Raw genomic sequence first — 22,705 nt, 5'->3', positions numbered from 1 at the left:
TATTAAATATCCTTATGCAAAATTTTGGACATTTTCGATAGAATCTGAAATTTTACAATTTTCTGACGAATTATATCGTTTTGTGCCTATAAGTAGACAAAATTATTATATTTCACATTTTGACTTTTTTTTCTATCAACTGGGCGTAATACCTGTGAAATGGACAGAATATAGAGGATGTATCCTGAATAACATCAATGCGTGAACACCTGTATATTGAGTCCTTGTGGTTGTATAAGATACAAAGTAATGATATAGGTGACAGTGGATTATGTAATATTTCCTGTGTAATAAATTCTGAAATTTCAAGAGACTTTGAAATAAAGCCTGTAATTTCACTCTCTTACTTTGTCCTGCCAAAACACTAATAATTTTAAAATTTGCTACAGTAAAACTGTGTAGTAAATGGTCATGGTTAATAACTCGATCGTGCCAAAAACACTCTTAGATATAATTTGTGATTATAATTAATCAACCTACTTATATTTTTGGAAGAACTATGAAGCTAAAAGAAAAAGAAACAGATTAAAAAAATCATTTTTGTTACCTTTACGTTGTACTAACGCATTCAGATTACACGAAAATTGTTTTTCTTCAACCTATAAACATTGTTAACATCTCTGGCTGTAAGTGCAAAACAAATTAATACGTTTTCAAATTACCTAAATCCTTATAATAAATAAATGATCTATTGTATAGTCTCAAAAGTTTCAAAGCTAAATGCAAACAATAGTATCGGCTAACCATAAGGCTTATTTTCAGTACTGAGAAAATCATAAAATTTTCTCTATTAGATACTAATTTATCTTTTTTACACATTGAAGATTGTACATGTATTTCTTTTATTGTTCAAGTTGGATAAGTTTTTTAGAGTTTATTTTTTTTTAAATTCCTTTCTACTTCATGTTTTAATATCAAATATTAATAGCATAAAATAAAATATAGAACAGAACTTAAAAGTCAGACCAATGCACCGCTGATAAATAAAAATATCCACACCCACAACTGCATGCATTATCGACTGTAATCACCAACATGTAGACATCAAAAGTGTCCTGATCACGGTTGTTTACTCACGTGATTGCCAGCTTATGCCGGGAAACTTTGCACTAATACTAATATGACTATTTTAATAATTAATTGAATGCATTTTTACATGCCCTTATCACTGGTAAAACCTTTACTTGAGAAAAGTATCTTCTTATTGTTATAAGTTCTAAAATTGTCTTAGTGCACCAAGAACCGGTCATTGCGGGTCATTGCGGTGTTCAGACGAACTTGTAAATGTATCATCCAAGGTGTTCTTTGGTGCGTGTTTTTTTAGAGGGGGTGGGGCTGGGCTGGGCTGTTCCAATATCAATTTTTTAAACATAACTTACCTTCCATGATGTAAAATTGAGTTTGATCAGCATTCTAGATGATTTAAATAACAAAGTTCAGACGGTAACCGCGCCCTAGCTATTGGGCGAAAATTTGTCACAATTGATATGAGTTCATCAAGATAATTAAATGAAATAGAAAAAAAGATATACTCGACCACCTATATATGTCTGTTAACTTATCATAGTACTCCGGCGAATGCGTAATGTTTACTTTATATTGATAAACTGATATAAAACTGTCACATTGTTTTCTTCATTTCATGATTTGGTTTTACATGTGGATCTTTTGTTTGATGTTTCGGATGAACACCGACTTGAAGTGGTTGCCATAAGTATTTATTAAAATCGAAAGAAATGCTTTTACACAGCAATTTATGCAGCTTTACGAGACTTTCCAACTACTGCCGATTTTTTATGTAACATTCATACCCAAACACTAATTATTCTATTTAAGTATTATTGTTTTACTTAAAAAGAGTATTAAGTAGTTTACATTGACCTGCTAACTTAAGGGAGGTAACTCTTGTTTGAAATTTTTTTTTTAATAACAGTAGTTAGAGCGGAACATAGACTTGAACCATCTTACCACGGTAGGAGACCGTCTTAACATTTTCGGCACAAGTTTTATATAGTCTAAACGTGAATGAAACGGTATTGGACACTGAACCACCTTAAACAACACTCGAACAAGACATAAATGGTCACGGCTGTTATCAGTTTGAACATGTACTGAACAAAACAAATTATTCAGACGTGTCAGACTTGTTCCGACCGAAATAGTTGTTTAAGAATTTAAACTAGTGCATGTAAAGACAACCTATAACTTTAAAACTAAAACAGTATCATGAATAATAGTGCTGGAATGACTACCGTTGTCGAAATTGAAATGTATTTCCAAGGTCTGAAGAAATTCAGTCTCGTATGAATGCACAAAACAAGTCGGTTAGGAGAGAAACACAATTAGTGAATATTGAAATGGCAACTTGTTGCAGAGAAATAGCTTCTCCAAATGTGACAAATATCTCATTAATGAGGTAATCGAACATGCTGCAAACCTTTTTTTATATGTAGCACACTTTACCCTACTGAGATGAGTAGAAAAGATTTTAGGTTTTCAAATATCTTTAGAATTGTACGTATCCACATATGATTAATGAAACGAATGATTGTTTCAAATTGATGAAAATCAGTATGACATCACATCAATATATTTCATCTTCATTTATTTGCACCGAGAAAAATAAACAGAAATTTGTAAAATTAGTTGATACGACCAATATTAAATTGCTATATTCCATTAGATCTTTTTAACCAATAATGAAGTAAACATTTCTTATTCATTATTGGTAATTGTCAATTGACACTGTTATTTCTACCAAAAAGGACTTCCTGGCATTCAGTCGTCCATAATGGTTTATACGCCATTTGTTTTGGTTACATAAATCGATGATTATTTAATCAAAACTTTTAAAACATGTAAGAGCAATTCCTAATGGATAAAGATTGAAGAGGTGTAGTAGGTGTATTTAGAACTAATTGCCAGCATTAAGGCTGCATGACAAAAAAACTTAACACTTGCAAGATTTTTTCATATTTAAATCGAAACACTGCTTTTATCACAGCTATGTATTTTAGCGTTGATAGGATATAAAATGACAAAATCAGAGCATGATTCGAATTTTCAGGATCTTTGGCAGGAGTTCTGTGATCATACTGGTTTTCATGGATTCGATAAGATTTCCGGAACATCAAGTCGACATAAGATAAGAATGTAAGTATTATGTGAGTTACATCTATTGCGGTTCTGTTTCCTACCAAGAAGTACTCTAATTCCCTCTTGTTTAAGTAGCTGTCTTTGTAAGAATCGTGCAAAATCTGAAAAAAATGTGATACACCCCAAAAAAAGCTACATATTTTTATTTTTGTAATTAGTTGTTTTATGGGTCTATCCTATGAAATGAGTAATTATTCATTCAAATCTGCCTGCTCTTAGGAGATAATCAACATTGAAAATCCAGTAGATTGTATTGTATTTCATGTTTACTATGACATTTCAAACAAAATATCAAAAATAAAAATATGTAGGCTTTTTACCCATGAATCACATTTTGCATGATCCTTACCTGGAATGCTACTTAAATGTTGGAATTTTTGTGCTGTATTTCTGGGGAAATGTTTCACAGACCATCAAAATACATATGGGATCAAGTTGTGGTGATTTGTATCTGTATGGTATGAATCTAGATTTTTATAAGAATTACTGTAAAAAAAAAGAAGCGAGGAACCCAGTCCTTCAACTTCCATTTGCATATATAGATGATGTCTCATCGTGGATTAATCATAATTGTTAAGTATTTCTTACATTTCATCAGGAACTTGTCGCGTCGTCTTTATTCTCGAAGTTTCTGCTATCAATCTGCTTTCGCGACCGTTCTTATATTGTATCGTAATGTAAAAAAATATTCGCGACAGTTTAACTATTCTTTCATCTGTGGCAACATCCCTTCGGCTCCTGCGTATGGAGTGTTCACATCACAACTCATACGTTATGCCAGAGCTTGCCGAAACTACGCAGACTTTTTGTATCGCGCTAGAACTCTAACAAATAGGCTTCTGAAACAGGGTTATGTTGCTACAAGATTGAAGTCATCAGAAGTTTTATGGTCGTCATTATGAACTCGTGGATAGTTATGATGTATCCATCAGCACCATGAAAACTGATTTATTCAATGGGCTATAGTTTTCCTTTCCTCGTTTATCTACCCCGGACTTGAATTTTTATGAGCAACTCGGCGGGTGTTTCTAGAAAAGCAGAGGACGCTTACCCTAGCGGTGCACCTGGTCCATGCTCCCAGTTTTTAGTGGAGTCCGAGTTGCTCATTTACTTTTGTTACTTTGTATGTATGATTTTAGTTACTTTATGTTCTTTGTTGTGTATGTCTGTTTTCCATGTCTGGTCTTTGTCACTGGATTACATTCTTTTGATTACCCTATAACCTTGGTTCCCTTGATTACTCTTTCATCAAGAATTAAAAAGCTTCATAGCTGGATCTGCATAATGCCTCTTTCGAAACTATTTACTTTCATACTTAGGGACATGAAGGAGGGTCTTCAATTTTACCATGACATTTATTACTCCCTTAGTGGTATTCTTTGAATGTAGCACCTAAATGGAAAGATCGCCTGGTAACCATTAATGCTAGATGTTTATCGCAATATAATAGAATCAAGACATATGATTTTTAGTCCTTTATGGTACTATTCTCAATACTCAGTTGAAATCCTGAAGAGCTCTTAAGAGCTGATTTAATTATAAATAAAAATAAAAACGTTTTGATGAGTTTTGGAATCTAGTACATAGACAGTAGATTACAATCATCGTCTTAAGTAGAGCGATCAAAAACACATAGAACTTTTTATGTTGTTCTACGTCATTGTATCTAGTCTTTGAAATGTGTGACAGCAGTATAGGTCTTATTACTGTTATTTTTAACGTCTACCTTTGAGAATACACATGGGATGTAATACAACTTGCAGACAAAAACAATATTTTTAAGGGCTTTATCCGATGGTACAACAGCAGTGAGAAGTGAGAACTCTCAAGAACGTTTCAAGATTAAATCTCACAGTATTCACCAACTTACAGTAAGTCTTTTTGTGTTCGTTTCATAAATTTTCTAGTATATTCCTCCGTAGCACTCATAAGAATTTTGAAATTATAATTCCAATTTGTGGAGCGTGGTCCACTGTATTTGTAAACATGTACGGAGAGATTCCTTTTCGTTGATGACTAATTTTCCCGTAATGGCATAACCAGGAGGATCGTTTTTGAAAGCTGAATTTTGCAAGTATAGTCAGGAAAATTAGCCTTGAAATTCTCAATCTTGAGGTCCTAAACTACATTTCGTAGTTTAAAATTTTGTTTGCAGAAATATGAAAATCAGTATGAATTTGTCTTTGAATTACGGTGGGATTTTCTTCGTGACGGTTTTATTTTTGGAAGGTGTTACCCAAATTATTTTGCATCTTTGCCTTTGTTGACAAACGTAAGTGGAAGAACTAAACGTTTTTCTGCATCTTAACCTTCAATACAAACTGGTTAAAAAAGTGTCCAGAATGATGGTCACAAGTCTGTATAAAGATGATGTAGGCACAGAAACTGGCGTATCAAGACTTGGTTTGAAAACAGAGTGAAGTAAAATTGAGTTATAGAGTAGAATTGAGATTGATTGCAAATGTAGTTTTTATATGGAAATAAGAAGACCACCTATCGATACATCAAGCGTTGGAGGTGATGTTAAAGTGATGTAAAATGGCGATGGCCATGACTCCTTTTCTTGCTTTGAAAAGAGAGTGCAGTAAAGTTGAGGTATAGAGTAGAATTGAGATTGATTGCAAATGTAGTTTTTATATGGAAATAAGAAGACCATCTATCGATACATCAAGCAATGGAGGTGATGTAAAATGGCGATGGCCATGACTCCTTTTCTTGCTTTGAAAAGAGAGTGCAGTAAAGTTGAGGTATAGAGTAGAATTGAGATTGATTGCAAATGTAGTTTTTATATGGAAATAAGAAGACCATCTATCAATACATCAAGCGTTGGAGGTGATGTACAATGGCGATGGCCATGACTCTTTTTATTGCTTTGAAAAGAGAGTGCAGTAAAGTTGAGGTATAGAGTAGAATTGAGATTGATTGCAAATGTAGTTTTTATATGGAAATAAGAAGACCATCTATCGATACATCAAGCGTTGGAGGTGATGTAAAATGGCGATGGCCATGACTCCTTTTCTTGCTTTGAAAAGAGAGTGCAGTAAAGTTGAGGTATAGAGTAGAATTGAGATTGATTGCAAATGTAGTTTTTATATGGAAATAAGAAGACCATCTATCGATACATCAAGCGTTGGAGGTGATGTAAAATGGCGATGGCCATGACTCCTTTTCTTGCTTTGAAAAGAGAGTGCAGTAAAGTTGAGGTATAGAGTAGAATTGAGATTGATTGCAAATGTAGTTTTTATATGGAAATAAGAAGACCATCTATCGATACATCAAGCGTTGGAGGTGATGTTAAAGTGATGTAAAATGGCGATGGTCTTGACTCCTTTTCTGTCTTGGATTGTTGTCGAAGAAATCATCATATTTACTTTATTGTAATATTGACTTGAAAGATTTCGTATACTTTTCATATTGTCTTTGCATCCGTAACAAATTGTTGTAACTAGTCGGCGTATTCATTACTCCTCTTCCCGTACGTTTTATTTACGATTGACCTGCTGGTTGGGTGATATTTTATTTAAGAATACGAACTGTCATTGAGAAGATTGAAGAATCTTGTTAATTGATATGTTGATAAAAAATCGTGAATTGTTATATTTAATTCCCGAACTATGATCGCACATTCCTTTTGTTTAATTATCTTGTTTTTCATCGACACAAACTTGACCGTATCAGGCGCATCCTGATCCGTAAGAAAGAATGTACACAAAACGTAGTACAATGTATCTGTAATTTGATAGTCGACATAATATAACAATAATGATGCACTTTAGTTTGTTTGACCAAACGGTTTTTTCCCTCGAAAAATAGGGCAACCATCGGGCAATTACTCTGATGACTTCATTTTACTCAAGGAGAAAATCATCGGGCACACATAAAGAAGTGTGAAATTTGTATAAGATGCAACACATAATTGAGTTTAGCTATTCAAAATAAAAGGCCCATGAACCACATACACCATCGATGCACCTCCCGCTTTAAGGCCAAATTTTAATACTACTTTTCCCGTCTTATACATCTGTTTGCCAATCGACAGTCCGTGTAAAATATAAAGAAGACGCTTTCAAGTATTCCTCTGCCGTGAAGTTTTGGAACAAACTAATGATTTACGAAAAATATTACCATTTGTCAGGTTTCTGTTTATGCATCATATTTTACTATTATTTACATTGATAGTCAGGTTGTTCGGGAAACTTGCCTGATTTTGTGTCCGTTACAGAAACAGAAAACAACTGTACATGAAAATTTACTTCTTCCGCTGACTATTATTATCATTTTTATGATTTGATTTACATTGAGGGTTTTTGAATAATTATGATCAGTTGTTAAAACGAAAGGTGTAATAGATAGTAAGCATTAAACATAGAAAGAAAACGTTAAATTCCTATGTGTTTCAGCTAGTGAGCAAATAAAATTTAAAATGTGTAATTACACTCGAAGGCACTTTGACAAGCTTTGATGTTTTTAATTTACTGATAAGTTGTGACAGAAAGTTTAAAACTTGCTTGTAGCCACTGTTATGTAAACAGTTCTGTACTTTGGTGAAAGTTTTGTCATTACAATGCAATAAAAAAACCGAATAAATGTTGAAAAGCATGATCAAAATGATTTATATATCATTAAGACAAGTAAGTCTTTAATTTTACTTCTCTTTGTCTATTTATACATACATTTGACTGCCAGGGCGGAATTTATAATAACGTTCCCGTTTTCATTATAACAGCTTTCACCAATATTGGATTCCGTTCTTAACTTTAATATAAAATTATCGTCCCAATGTTAGACATTGTCTGTCAAAAAGTAAACCCTGTTCCCAACATTGAATATATAAATGTCCCATTGGATTGATGTAAAAAAAAGTTTTCTTTGCATACCTATCAAATTAAAAGTAAATATTCAACATTCACTTGAGGAAGCAAAAACGTGCTTACCTGCAGCACACACGTTACATTTACATAATGAATATGTATCACTATAGAGCAATCAAATGTAACCTTTGGAATATTAAATTTTAAATGTAAATGTAATGATGGGAATAAAATTTCATGCTACGCTGTATCCATCTGCACCATGAGAACCAATTTGTTCAATGTGTCACAGCTTTTCTTTCCTCTTACGTCTACTCCGACTTTTTATAAGCAGCTCGGTGGGTGTTTATAGAAAAGTAAAAGATGCTTGCCCTACCAGTGCACCTGGTCCATTTACTTTTGTAGCTTTGTACGTATAGTTTGCGTTATGTTATGTTCTTTGTTGTATGTGCCTGTTTTCCATGTCTGGTCTTTGTCCCTGGATTAAAATCTTTAGATTCCTACTAGAATTTGGTTCCTTTGATCACTCTTTCAGATCCTCTATTTGCCGTAGTTGTATAAATTCATTTAATCTACACAAATACATGGAGCCTCTGAAAGGCAATTATTAGTGGTAATATATACTTACAAATTTAAAGTAAATGGAAACATGAGTAACTTGTTGTCAACCTTACAACAAATTGATTAGAAACGTATTAAAGGTAGCCCATATATTACAGAATATTTCCGTCTTTGAAAACGGGTCTTAAGCTTAAGGTTATGTTTTATTGATGAAAAAAGAATATTTTATAATTTTGAATGAATCTCATTAAGCGCCTTAAACAAGCAAGCTTGGTTCTATAAAAATAGAAGTTTCGATGACCAGGTTATTTCTCCTCAATTAATCAATGGTTGTAACTGAGTACAAATATATGACCAATGTATATACATTATGATAAGTTATCATTTTATTTATTTTTTAGTGTCATCTGGGCGTGTATTTTAGTGACGTCAACTGTCTATTTAACAACTATAATAATAAATGAACTGCACAGTTATTACCAGTATCCATCAACAATGAACATGTTCTTACAACCTTCAGCAGAATTGGAATTTCCGTCAATAACAATATGTAATCTGAATTCTATCAATAAAAGTGCAATTTCAAACGATTCAAGAATTGAGGATTATTATTTAGCAAAGAGCCCTTTGTCTGTTTTCTTTCCAGAAAGGAAGCCAAACTGGACTGATCCATTTTATGAACAAGAGGGTTTCTTTGAAAAGCAGAGTTATGAAGATATTCTGAAGGATCACAAGAAACTGTATGGCAGTTTTATACAGCACTCTTTTTTCGATTACAAATACATAGACTCGTATAGTCATTTCAATATAGTCTTCGCGGGTACTGATCCTTGTTTAACGTTAAACCGGAATGTTTCATGGAAGACAGTTTTTTCCGGTTCAACATTTAACTTAATGCTTTATATTAATCTAGACGTTGAGAATGATTACTATGGTACCGGTCTCAGTGCAGGTTTAAAGGTACTGGGTTAAGTATACAATATCAATCTTTATCTTTATATTTTGTAAGAACACACACACACAAAAAAAAAACAAACAAAAAAAACCCCAAAAAACAAAAACAAAAACAAAAACCAAAACCAAAAAAACAAAAACAAAAACAAAAACAAAAACAAAAAAACAAAAAAAAAACAGAGCGTCCGGGCATTGCACAGATCATATTGCATTGTTTTTATATGTCAACAAAATATTTTTGATTTCTAGATGTATTTGTTTTGTTCGAAAGTGTCAGTTCAATTGTATTTGTCTATTAACAGTAGTTTTAGATTTATTGACTGAGACAGTGAAAGCTGTCTTTGGAAGTTAAATATGTTTATTAACCTAGTTCAAACGCTTATGCAATATGATATATTTTTCCTATATGAAATAACATTCATGTTTCAAGAATGACAACGAAGATAGATTTATAAATAATAATTCAAATGCCAGCGATCACTTTGATATTTTTAAATTGCAGTTATCAGTAGAGGATGACCCATGTACGATAGATATACTCTTAACGACATCCAACTCATTCATTTATGAAACCAAATACAACATACGTGTTTTGGACAACCAAATGTTTTGCATTTGTTCAGAGAATAAGTAATTCGGGAGCATTGCCTTAAATCGACTATAAACAGGAAAATGTATGATTATATTTATTTAAAGATGAAGGACCGCAGCATAATTTAATTTTCTTAAATACAACTTACGATAATAAAGCAGTTTTCCAGAAACAAGACTAAAAACAACGTATCCTAAAATGAGAATACACGATAAAACACATACAAATGTAATTTCGATCTTGTCTGGGATCTTTAATTTTTGAACAATAACATGACTTTTTATTTCTCATCTTTAGATATATGTACATGATCCTAAGGAAGATCCTTTCCACCAGGGATATGGAGATTACTTTGTTGGACCTGGTAAAGAAGTTTATGGAGCTATTCGAAGAAATAAGGTATAGGATACCTTATAGTGTGCTACTTAATGCAAAGAAATTACAATAAATCTTTTAAGGAGGTAGACCTAGGGTAAGGGAAACAACTCTTGAAATCAGTGATATGTTTGTATTATATTCAATTTCACCAATGCCTACCAAGCTTTCCTTTGAAAGAGAATGAAATCAATCCAAGTGACTTTGATGCTTGCTTGAGATTGACGTAAATGCTAAATACAAACGTTCTAATGATTTTAAAGAGTTATGTCTCTTACCCTAGGTCTACCTCCTAAAGATATTTATTGTGTTTGAATATAACATTTAAGTTAATAAACAAATAAAACGCAATAAAACAAACAAACAAAAGCGAAAAGGAAACAAACAAAACAAGCAACCCAACACAAATAAAAGTTAAATTTATTTAAAGTTTCGTTGTTATACCTCCCTGTTGCATCGATGGTATGACATAAATGGGCTAAACTGTATTTACGTGAAATAGTATGATTCAAAACACTTGTTGAAAGTTCTTCTTCTTTGTTGACGGCATGTTAAGTTCCATCGGGGTGCTGACTAAAATCATATATTGTAAATGCTTGAATCTTATTTTACTATTTTAGTTTGAGTATTTGCCATCACCCTTTCAAGCCGTAGAGCGCTTATACTGCATTGACAATGTAAATGAAAAAAAAGATTATGTGATGTCACAGTGTTACAAAGAATGCGTTTCTAGGTATATTTACAACGCATGTGGTTGTTTTCATAATGCAAGAGGCAAGTACACAAATGTACATGTAAATTAATATAATATTTAAGTTTTGTTCTTGTTAGGGATGCATGCTGTCCACTATACTTTGTAAATAAACCCGATTCCTCCTACATTAGAATGCAAAATAAAATAAATAAACGTTCTAGCAATACAGATAACCTGATTTCCTAATTTGGATGAATAAGATTATTTGGACTGCCAAAGGCAAAATCTCGAACAAATGGATCCGATATTCAACTTTGACCTTTTCAACGGCTGTCATAAGGATTACTTTATCCATTTTAAGCTTATAGGTGTGTATTACGGTTTTTAAGATTTGGACTTTAATGGACTGTAAATCGTATAAGTAGTCTTGATACAACCAACACCCCTGAGAACTTTTGTAGGCCTATTCATCAGAATCATTTAAACATGTTGTTTTTTCTATCATCACCGGTTTTCTACTTTAAACCCGAAAAGCTACAAAAAATTAAATGTGGCTTTTCAATGGCACTGCCGTTAATAAACAGTAGTCAAACAGATAGGACCATGAGTAGACATGGGTTACACTAATGATTTTCCAATAATTCAATTGTCTTTAAATATGCATAATATAATACACAAACTGTTTTATACAAACAATTTTTAAAGATATTTCACTGTGCAGATTTTGAACAGTAAAACAGACGCACCCAACAAAGAACGTAAAATAACAAAAATAATAAGAACAATGTAACAAAATTAATTGAACAACTCGGACTTGAAGCATAGACCAGGCGCATCGGTAGGGTAAGTGTCCTCTGCTTTTCCAGAAACAACCGTCGAGCTTCTCAAAAAAAAAAGTCAAATCCAGATAAGACGAAAGAGGAAAGGAAAACCATGACATGTTGAACAAATCGGTTCTCATGGTGCAGATGGGTATATTGTAACTATCCACTATTTATGATGACGCCCATAAAACTTCCGTAGTGATGACTTCAAACTTCTTGCAAAATAATCCTATTCCAGAAGCCTTATGAAGCCTAATTGTAAGAAGTCTAGCACGGTACAGATATCTGGGTCGTTACAGCAAGTTTTGGCATATCATATGAGTTGTGATATGAAAACTCCAAACGCAGATGCCGCAGATGAATGTAATCAGATTAAAATAAGAAAATAACATAAAAATAGAGCTATTAGTTTAGTGCCACATTCAATGTTTAAATCATTTAGAACGATAGACAGTATCATATCATAAAATGAATTAAAATGTTTAAATTGTCAGTTTGACCATGAGTCTACTTCCAAGACGTCTTTCTGTTGTTTTTGACCAAATACTTTATTTACGCCAAATGTCGTCTCTAAAATTCCTAAAAAAAAAAAAAAAAAAAAAGTTTGTTGCCTCTACTAAATGTTTTTTTTTTTTTTTTTTTTAAATTCGTGAGACATGCTTGTTAACATAAATATATAAAAGTTTGTCATTAAAATTGTGAAGTAACTATGGGATTTTCCGTACAAAACTGCAAATGAATTTCTAATTTTCATTAAGCGTATGTGTCATTTGGGCTTCTTGAAATGTAAAGGGGCGTAACAAATTGAAAGATAGACACAACTGACTAGAGAAAAGAACGGTTGAAAGGTTGAAAAATAAGATGATTATATAAAACAAGTTCTCGAAAATACGCCGGGTAAACAATTAGCTAAATTTTCCATGGTTAAAATTGAAAAATCGAATACTTAGAACATATGGTGTCGATTTCATGCTTCATTGGCATATTTTACAGATGTATACAGACTACGTATGGAATCATAGTTATTTCAGACAATTATCAATACAGGTTCATATGTTAATGTACACAAAGTTGTAGGAGATACTTAGTACTTATGTTTGCGTTAGTTAATTCTATGCTCTGTGTAGAAGACCTTACCAAAATCTTCAAGGCTTTTATTTCTTTGAATAATGCTTTCAAAATCAGGAAAGATGAAATCGGATTGGCTGATTAGAAATGCCATCGTAACAGAAGGTAGAAAAGAGTGATGTTAGATCCAACATGAAGTGACTGAGTTAAAATCTGATAGGTCTTATTTTAAGTAGATTGATTTCGAAGTTATTGTGTTCCAATAAACCGTCATACGATTATATCAATAACATCCCTATTGGTTTTCATTTAGATGACAAAATATGTTCGAAATATACTTACGCAACATGTGTTCAACAAGCATTAGGTAAGAGCAATACTAATATACTAGTCGGTAAAAGAAACGTTACAAAGTCACATTTGACAATATCTATCTATTTTTCCTTTTGAAGCGTCTTTACCAATTTAAATTTACAATGTAAAAAGACCCAAAAACAACTGTTGATCTTTTTTTCTTAAAAACAAAATTCAAAAAAGAGAACGACGATTATCCGAATAACTTTTCCATCTGTTCAATTAATAAAATATTTAAATTGTTTAATGTCACAAGTCGGCCACGTGGCTACTTCATCACGTGAATAGTTTGCCATCTGAAAGCGTGGAAAACAATCCCAAATATTGATGCCAAAGTGACCTCGAAATGAGCGTGAAAACTCAGTTGAAATTGTTCTAGGTAGAATGATACACGCAGACATTGCAAATCTTTTTCATGTTACTAGACACAATAAAGTATCAAAACTTGGGATTCATTACGTGCAAAGTTCCTCACTGAATGATAGCCCAGACGCCAAGTAGCGCATTGAACAAATGTTTCAAATAGAATTTCTCCAGTGTTACGAAGCGCATTATACAAAAACTTCAAACAAAATGACTCACGTGTTACGAACACATTATACAAATACGTCTTAAAAATGCCTTACGTGTTACGAAGCACATTATTCGAATACTTCATACAAAACGTTGTACGAATGAAAAATATTTAATACACATACTTCATTCAAAACAACTTACATTTAACCAAAAGCATTTTATTCAAAGATTTAAAAATGTATAATTCATCACAAATCGCATTTTATAACAACGTCATAAAAATGACTATTTTTTCGAGGCACATTGTAAAATACTTCATAGAAAAGGACAAAAGTCTAACGGAGCACATTATTTGAATACTTTAAAAAAGTGATACGGATACTTATATGCAATATTATGTTTCCTCTTTTCGTCTTATTGTTTGACTGTTAAAATTTTGGAATTGGATGACAAATTTAGCATGGTACTGTATACAAGGTGGTCATGACAAAAAAAATCTTTATAAGTTACTCAATAAATAGTACTCCCTTAGTTTGTTCTCCTGAGGTACTTTCCGTTACATATATAGATATGATTAATAAGTTTAATTACTTTAAGCATACCGCATAGCCGTACAATTTGTACGATTATTGATTTGTAAATTGTAATGTGCAGAATTTTTTTTAGTTAAGATCATCAATCAGAAAGATATCCTTTCAAACTGTGGTTGTCCTTTGGCGTGTTCATTTACACGGTATGATATAACGATCACATCCTCGGATTTCCCCTCGGACTTCTACAGCCAAAAAATCAGTAATACTAATGGATATGGGACGAAAGAATATGTCAAGTAAGATTAATGTTTCATTTTGTTTAATAGGACAAAACAGATAGCATACAATCATTATGCCTGTCTGTTTCACAGTGTTACGGTCTGCATTTATATGTCGAGTGATGCTGCTTATTATCAATAGTCTTCAATAGAACCAGATGAAATTGAAAAATTTCTATCATGCATGTCAAAACCAAACAATGTTCATTCTTGCCAGTAAGAATTATAAATATGATATGATTAATTTTTAATAACTGCAGTACTGGGGATGTTTGGAAATGTGAGAAAAAAGATGTTTTTGGCAGAGTCGCCTACATAAAAATGTTCAAAGTGGTTAGGTATTTCCTACCGTGTCTTACCTACTGCTGTGTTCATAACACTGGTTTAAGAGTCCCGGGGACAGTTTCACAAAAGGTTGTAAGTGTAAAATTGATCGTAAGTAATGACGTCATAACAGAAAATAGCATTGTTACGTCATAACTTACGATCAATTTTACACTTACGACTTTTTGTGAAACTGACGCCAGATGATTACGATTCAATCAATAATTATCGATATAGTAAACAATAGTTCACTAAAATGATACTATGCAAAAAGTGTTTTAGGTGGTGTAGCATTTTAGCAGAGTCTTCTTGAAGCAAAATCAATCGATTTAATATACTTTTTGTCATGGCTTGGCGCCTGTTGATTTCATATGTTGTACGTCGATTCATAATGTATAATGAAAATTGTTTCTTGAAAGGCAACATATTTGCGTTTGTAATATAGAGATTCCCAGGTTTCGATTATAAGTATGTTCATTTTCAAGTTCTTCGACTACAAATGAATTTCTAATATAATCACAAGTAGCTCATTTATTTTGAATAATTGTAGTTTTTAAATTATTGAATGTTCATTATATTTCGATTGCAGTCTCAAGTAGGAAATGTTTACTTAAAAATAAAAAAAATGTCCATTCTACATTCTAGACATTTCACGCATATTCTTAATGTATTTACTTGTGGATGCGAATTATAAGTCTGTTCACATTTTGTCCAATTCTGATTTTGTGAAAGTTATTGTTTGACACGTTGCAACCCGGGTCACTTTAGTAAATTAACAGTAAAGGATTATGTCTTAAACACAAATGTTTCTTTCATTTTAAATATATGCGTTTATGTACCTATGTTTCGCACAGGAAAAATTACATTGTGCTACACCTTTACTTCGACCAGTTAGTCACAACTACAGCAAAGCAGATTCCTAAATACTTGTCAGCGGGGGATGTTTTCGGTAAGTGTATGGGTTCTTTTATTTATGTCAACACTTAGGAGATGTGGCTATTAATGTGTCTTCGTGTCATAAATTTACGTTTTAGTTTTAGAACAAAATAGTTTGATGCACGAAAGTAAAAACTAAGTATACACATAAACTATCCGAAGTTAACACGAAAGAATCATTTTATTTGAATAAAATTCTTATTTTTTTGTGTGTATAAGTTAACATTGTCATATCTTTTTTATTTAACTCACGTCATTTTATGTAAAAAAAATATCAAGAAAAAAGCCAACAGGTTACTACCGTAAAATATCATAATGACAGAGACTTTGCTAAATGAAAATACAAATACCATATTTATAATGTTCATTGAAATAAGAATGAAACCATGCTTTCCAGGAATTAACGGTTTAGTATTTAATTAGATACATAATGAACCTATAAACCCTTTCGTATAAACAACTGGAAAATAATTAAGCATGCGTTACATATATTTCCGCTAGTCAGAGCTAGAGTGGAACATAATAGTTTATTTAAACCACGAAAGTAAAAACTACGCATGCCTATAAACTATCCGGAAGTTAACATGAAAATATCTATTAACTATAGCCGTTTGTTATTTCTATATGAAGTATAATGTCGAATATATTTCAGCGAACCTTGGAGGACAAATGGGTTTATTTCTTGGCGCTTCTATTATAACAATGACTGAACTTGCAGAATTTTTCCTGTTTTTTCTATGGATTGTGTTGAAGAAATTCAAGAAGCATGATAATGCTGTAAACGATGTTAATTCAAAGACGTAGCATTCATACTAAAACATCATCATGGTATTCATCTAAATTGGAAATAATTAAATACTTCTTCGTTTAAGAATCGGGCAAAATATGTAACGGTGTGGCACATGAATAAAAAAAAACCGCAGAGATCTTGTTACATTAACCAATTTATTATACCTGATAACCACCAGAAATAACCATCAAAGTGTTTGTAAAATTTGCCTTTTTAAGATATTGATAGGTCAAATTCAGTTGAAATGCATTATGGAAAAATGGCAGAAAAATTTTCCTGCAATCTATTTTCTATATAAGCAGTCAAAAATATCTACGTCAGAGATGCTTCAGAATAAATTTAAATAGCTTTTTTGTTGTTTTCTAGATGTACTGAATATATTGTAGGCAAAAAGGAATTAATTGGGGAAAATGATGAGCCAAGCATTGCCTGCTTCTTTCACAGAATTATTTAGTATAATTCATATTAATCATATAGCCTGTAATTTAACGTAAATAGCGGAAAGCAAATTGTTGGTTTGTATGGTTAGCTTCTAAAGTCAAAGTTAGGTCGACAGAAAATATTTGTACAATCAAATCTTCAGAGAAATTATTTAGATTCCATAGAAGATGTCACTACAGTCTCCAAGCAATTCGCTTGATTATTTATTGAACGTTGAACAATTATTTACTAATCGTTGAACGATTACTAATTGACCGTTAATTGATAAATACAACTCTAGAATAGTATATGACTGTTTCAAATTGATAATGAACAGTATGATATCTTGTCAATATAAAACAAAATTGTTGTGTTCAGATGATCTAATAGAATATTATTATTGTTTTCATTAGATCTCTTTAAACACTCATTCAATACTGGGATTTGTCAATTGACAATGTTATATCTATGGAAATGGACTTCCTGGCAATCGATTCCCCATTAAGGCTTATGCGCATTATTCTTTTTGTATAAATCGATAGTTATTCAATCAAATCTTGAAAAAAAAACCAGACAATTAAGAGCGAGTCCTAATGGGTAACTATTAATGAGGTGCAATAGGTGTGTTTATATAATTAATGACAAAAACTAAAGCTTTTTGATTAATCACTAAAAACAAGCAATCTTTTTTTTTCATATTTGAATCGAAACACACTTTTTATTCTTGCTATGTAATTTAGCGTTGATTAGACATAAAATGACAAAATAAGAGCATGATTCGAATTTTCAGGATCTTTGGCAGGAGTTCTGTGTTCATACTGGTTTTCATAGATTCGATAAGATTTCCAAAACATCAAATCGACATAAAATAAGAATGTTAGTATTATGTGAGTTACATCTATTGCCGTTCTGTTTTCTAGCAAGAAGTACTCTATTCTCCTGTTGTTGAATTTTGACCAAAAATATTTGGGTCGTATTTCTGGACACATGTTTCAGCATACCATTTAAGCACCTATTGGTTCAAGTTTTGGTTTTAATTTTGAACGGTTTGAATCTAGTTTTATAAGAATCACTACAGTAAAAAAGAGAAGTGAGTAGCCCAGTCCTTCAACTTTAGATTACATCATATAAATGATATCTTATCTCTGAATAATTATAATTGTTAAAAATTCCTTACATTTGATCTACATAAATGACATTGTAATTAACACCCCCATTGAAACTTCTGTTCAATGCCTAGACCTTTAGCTGTACAATAATGACGATAACGTTTGAAACGGAAAATATATAACGTAATAATTTCAATTGTAAACTTTCACTCCCTCTTAGTTTGCAAATATTCACAGTTGACAGTTTCTACCGTGCCTGTGTTTTATATATCTACTTTTATTGTAAAAGATGGACTTTTTCGAAAAAAGTTCAAAACTTAGGCAAAATTTGTTAATATTATCACTACAGCCGTTTTGTGTTACTCATCAGAGTTTGATTGCCTGCACAAAGATATACAGACAATAGACAAAACATCTTTAGCAAGTATCTTCAGAAAAAAAACAGATAAGCTGAATATAAACCTAGTTCATTATACCATTAAATCATTTTTGGTTCTACCAGAATATGATATATACTTGAAGATTTATTTTTGGAGGACTTTATTGACCCTGTATTATCCTTATATAACAATGCTTCGATATGTTTTAACTGATATCTTTAATTACGGATTCAAGGTTTTTTAATGTTTTTTTCAACTCTTTATTAATTAGGAAAAAATTTGATCGGTATTCATTCCCCATTGCGATTTAATCGTGTAAATATTCAAGAAAATAACTACAATTTTCATATACTAATATAGAAATTTGTAATCTGATTTGATAAAACAATTGCATGTGTTCTTGGTTATTCGTTTTGCCGTTGCGTCAAAATAGAAAGGTTACAGGCACGCCAATGTTGACGGGACTGAAATGGTGTACCTGTTTCCCGACATTGATTCAAATAAAACAATTTAAATTATTAGTGCCATGCAGTATTTAAAGCATTTTTGCAAAAATAATTTTGGAACCAGGATTTTGGAAGTCTGGAATTAGTCATTTTAGACTATCGGTCATCATGGTGCAGATGGAAGCACCGTAAAGATACATGAATTCATGATGAAGACCATTGTAACTGTTGTAGCGAAGACGCAAGTCTTTTAGCGACGTAACCCTGTTACAGACGCCTGAAGAAGTCTAGCATGGTTCAAAAAGTCCGCGTAGTTTCGGCAAGCTCTAGCAAATTATGGTGATATGAAATCTCCATTCGATGGTGCTGAAGGGATGTTGCAACAGATGAAAGGAAAGGTGGACATACGATGTGAGAAGCCATCGCGTTTATCGTATAGTTTGGTCATGAGGTTTTCTTTTCCATCAATCCCTTAGTGTAGTGTAAGATTTGATGCTGACTTCATAGTGCCTGTTTTTACTATAGATCCGAAGTATAAAATCCCCAAAACTAGGATTATTCAAAGATAATACGTCATCTTTATAGCGGGAACTGAGAAAAAAGGATAAGACTTAACGATATTTTCTTTCTTCATTAGATCATTTGCAAAGTCAACTTTTAAGGGCTTAGGATAAGATCAGCGATTATCGGAACACAATTTATTCCCATTTGAATGCCAACGTTTGCTAAAAAACATTCTTCACACTGGACAAATATTTGTTTTGTATATATACTCGGGCGTTAAACTCCAACAATCATCAATCAATCTTTTGTTTATTTAGATGATGATTTATAGTTGTTTATGCACAAAGTACGGAGAATGTGAACCAAGTACTACAAGTACTACGTATTTGTAGCTAGGTATTCCGTGAGTTTATTTTAGTAACAAAGATGCATAATGCTTTTGAGTCAGGATTTCAACTGAGTATTGGGAAAAGTAGTATGAAGAATTGCAAAATCACATGTCTTGATGCTATAATATTCCGATAATATTTAGCATTAATTGTTACCAGAAAATTTTTCGAATACTTCTGGATCCACTTGAATATATACCACTACGGTAGTGGTAAGACTGAAGACCCTCTTTGATAGCTGTAAATATGGAAATTAATAGCTTTAAAAAAGGCTTTGCAGATCGAGGTCTGAAGAATTGTGATTCTTTTGAGTTTTTTTGATTCATTAAATGGATGGTAGATCATAAATATCGTCTTTAGTAGAGCGATAAAAAGCAGATAGAACGTTTTTATAGTTTATTCACTATCTAGTCCTTGGAAAGTGTGGCAGCACTATATGTCTTATTACTGTCATTTTTACGTCTACCTTAGAGAATACACTGTGGATGTCATGCGTCTTGCTCATGGAGATCTTTAAATTGAAAAAGCATTAACACTCATTGACATATTTAGTACTGTAATTTTTCAAGATTTAGGATCTTACAGCTTTAACCCTCACTGACAGTGATATTTCTTGGCTGCATTCATAAGATTCCATTTTTTTTTTGTTGAGTTTGGTTCACGGTATTTGGGACCTTTAGCAAGGTATTTACGGGGAGATTACTTATTTTCTATAATGTCTAAATCCCCCGTATTGATATGACCAGTAGGATCATATTTAAATGGAGAATTTTAGCAAGAACAATCAAGTGGATTAGCCTTGAAGTCCTCAATCTTTAGGTCCTAAACTAAATTTTGAATGCAGTAGATGAAAAATAGGAAAATGAAATAATAGGTATGGATTTATCTTTGAAATGAGGCAAGGTTTTGTTCATTACTGTTTAATGGTAAATTGTGTCAAATTATTAGCATCTATGCTTTAATTGACAAAATAGAGTGGAAGAACTGAACGTTTTTCTGCATCTTGACATTTAACACAAACTAGTTAAAAGGTATCTAGATTGATGACACCAAGTTTGTATAAAGATGAGGTAGGCACATAAATTTGCGTATAAATCTTGATTTGAAATGAGTGTAGTTGAGATAGGTATATAGAAGAGTTTAGTGCGAATGTGATCCTTGTAAAAACAATGAAGACAATCAATCGATGCATCAAGCATCTTAGGTGATGTGAAGTGGAGATAGCCATGACCCCTAATCTATATTGGATTGTTCCAATATACATTCGTCACATTTACTTTATTGTAATTGTTATATTTCCTATACTTTTGATGTTGTCATGGCACCCATAAGGTATCGTTGTACATGTACAAAGTCGATCAACTTCTACTATTCCTCTTTCTCCTCGCAGAAGGTTAAACTGATGACAAGACTGTTCGTTGGATGATATATAATCCAAGTATACGAAATTTCGTTAAGAAGATTGAAGAATTTTGTTAATGGTAATGTTGGTAAAAGTATCTGTAAAACTAAGTAATTTGATATTCGACATAATGTTACAATATGCCACTTCTTTGTTTGACCCAACAGTTTTACAAAGAAGACACTTTAAAGTATTTCTTTGCTGTGAAGTTTTGAATTATACTTTGGTTTATTTTCATTCTTTAAATTCTAATTTATAGAACTAACTAATAAATTACAAAACGTATTACTATCCTAAGTATCATACGTTTCACTTATTTACATTTAAATTAGCTTCTCCAGGAAATTTGCCGGATTTTGTGTCCGTCCCTGAACTGAAAAAAGTTCATAATACGTTTATTATGTTGGCTATTAGTATCATTTTGTGATTTGATTTACATTGAGGGTTTAAAACAATAATCAAGGAAACCAAGGTTATAGCGGTAATCAAAAGAATGTTGTCCAGGGACAAAGACCAGACATGGAAAACAGACATACACAACAAAGAACATAAAGTCACTAAAATCATACATACAAAGTAACAAAAGCAAATGAGCAACTCGGACTCCACTATAAACTGGGAGCATGGACCAGGTGCACCGGTAGGGTAAGCGCCCTCTGATGTTTTTAGAAACACCCGCCGAGTTGCTCATAAAAAGTCTAGTCCGGGGTAGACAAACGAGGAAAGGAAAACTATGACCGGTTGAATAAATCAGTTTTCATGGTGCAGATGGATACATCACAACGATCCACGAGTTCATGATGATGATCATAAAACTTCTGTAGTGATGACTTCAATCTTGTAGCAACATAACTCTGTTCCAGAAGCCTATTTGTTAGACTTCTAGCGCGATACAAAAAGACCACATAACAGCTTGCTCGGTATCTATCAATGACCTTAAGATAACCTGTTCGGTATTCATCAACAACCAACCACATGCTCCTTTTTTAATTCTATCTTGGTAAAAAGTTATAAAAAGATTATAATTTTTTGAAAGCTTTTCTAAGATTTCGAATTTCTTCGATTTATCGATCTGAAAATTTACGATCTTCATGCATTTTGACTAAAAAAATGACAGAAAGGAAGTCTTTAAACGTTTTTGATCCATTCTGATCGGACGAGGTCTTACCATTTTTTGTATTTACAATTTACTTCATATAACTCTTAATCATTATTTTAAGTACATCGTCCAGATGTTTCTACCATTACAATAAGAGAAAAACACGATTCTATTCAATTTCTTTTATACC

At 32.2% G+C, this 22,705-nt stretch overlaps 1 protein-coding gene across 1 annotated transcript; it reads left to right on the top strand.

The window, feature by feature from the left end:
- The first annotated feature begins 2,809 nt into the window (after nucleotides 1–2,809).
- Nucleotides 2,810–17,457, top strand: LOC148603165 (bile acid-sensitive ion channel-like). Its single transcript, XM_088553366.1, has 8 exons — nucleotides 2,810–3,153; nucleotides 8,930–9,488; nucleotides 10,372–10,473; nucleotides 11,070–11,223; nucleotides 13,349–13,402; nucleotides 14,572–14,734; nucleotides 15,895–15,989; nucleotides 16,629–17,457. Exons 1-8 carry the CDS (start codon nucleotides 3,035–3,037, stop codon nucleotides 16,778–16,780), a joined length of 1,398 nt encoding a protein of 465 aa, XP_088409492.1. The 5' UTR covers nucleotides 2,810–3,034; the 3' UTR covers nucleotides 16,781–17,457.
- Nucleotides 17,458–22,705: the final 5,248 nt, after the last annotated feature.

The sequence above is a fragment of the Perna viridis genome, chromosome 11 (assembly GCF_037379345.1).
Source record: "Perna viridis isolate PV_CMFRI_1.1 ecotype Kerala chromosome 11, ASM3737934v1, whole genome shotgun sequence".
Taxonomy (NCBI): Eukaryota; Metazoa; Mollusca; class Bivalvia; order Mytilida; family Mytilidae; genus Perna; species Perna viridis.
This window is presented reverse-complemented; position numbering and strand designations above follow the sequence as displayed.

Excerpts from the sequence above, each read along its gene's own strand:
- LOC148603165 (XM_088553366.1), top strand. The coding sequence starts at position 3,035 with ATGACAAAATCAGAGCATGATTCGAATTTTCAGGATCTTTGGCAGGAG. Across the intron at positions 14,735-15,894 it reads GGGACGAAAGAATATGTCAA|GAAAAATTACATTGTGCTAC; the intron begins GTAAGATTAATG and ends TGTTTCGCACAG. Across the intron at positions 15,990-16,628 it reads GTCAGCGGGGGATGTTTTCG|CGAACCTTGGAGGACAAATG; the intron begins GTAAGTGTATGG and ends AATATATTTCAG.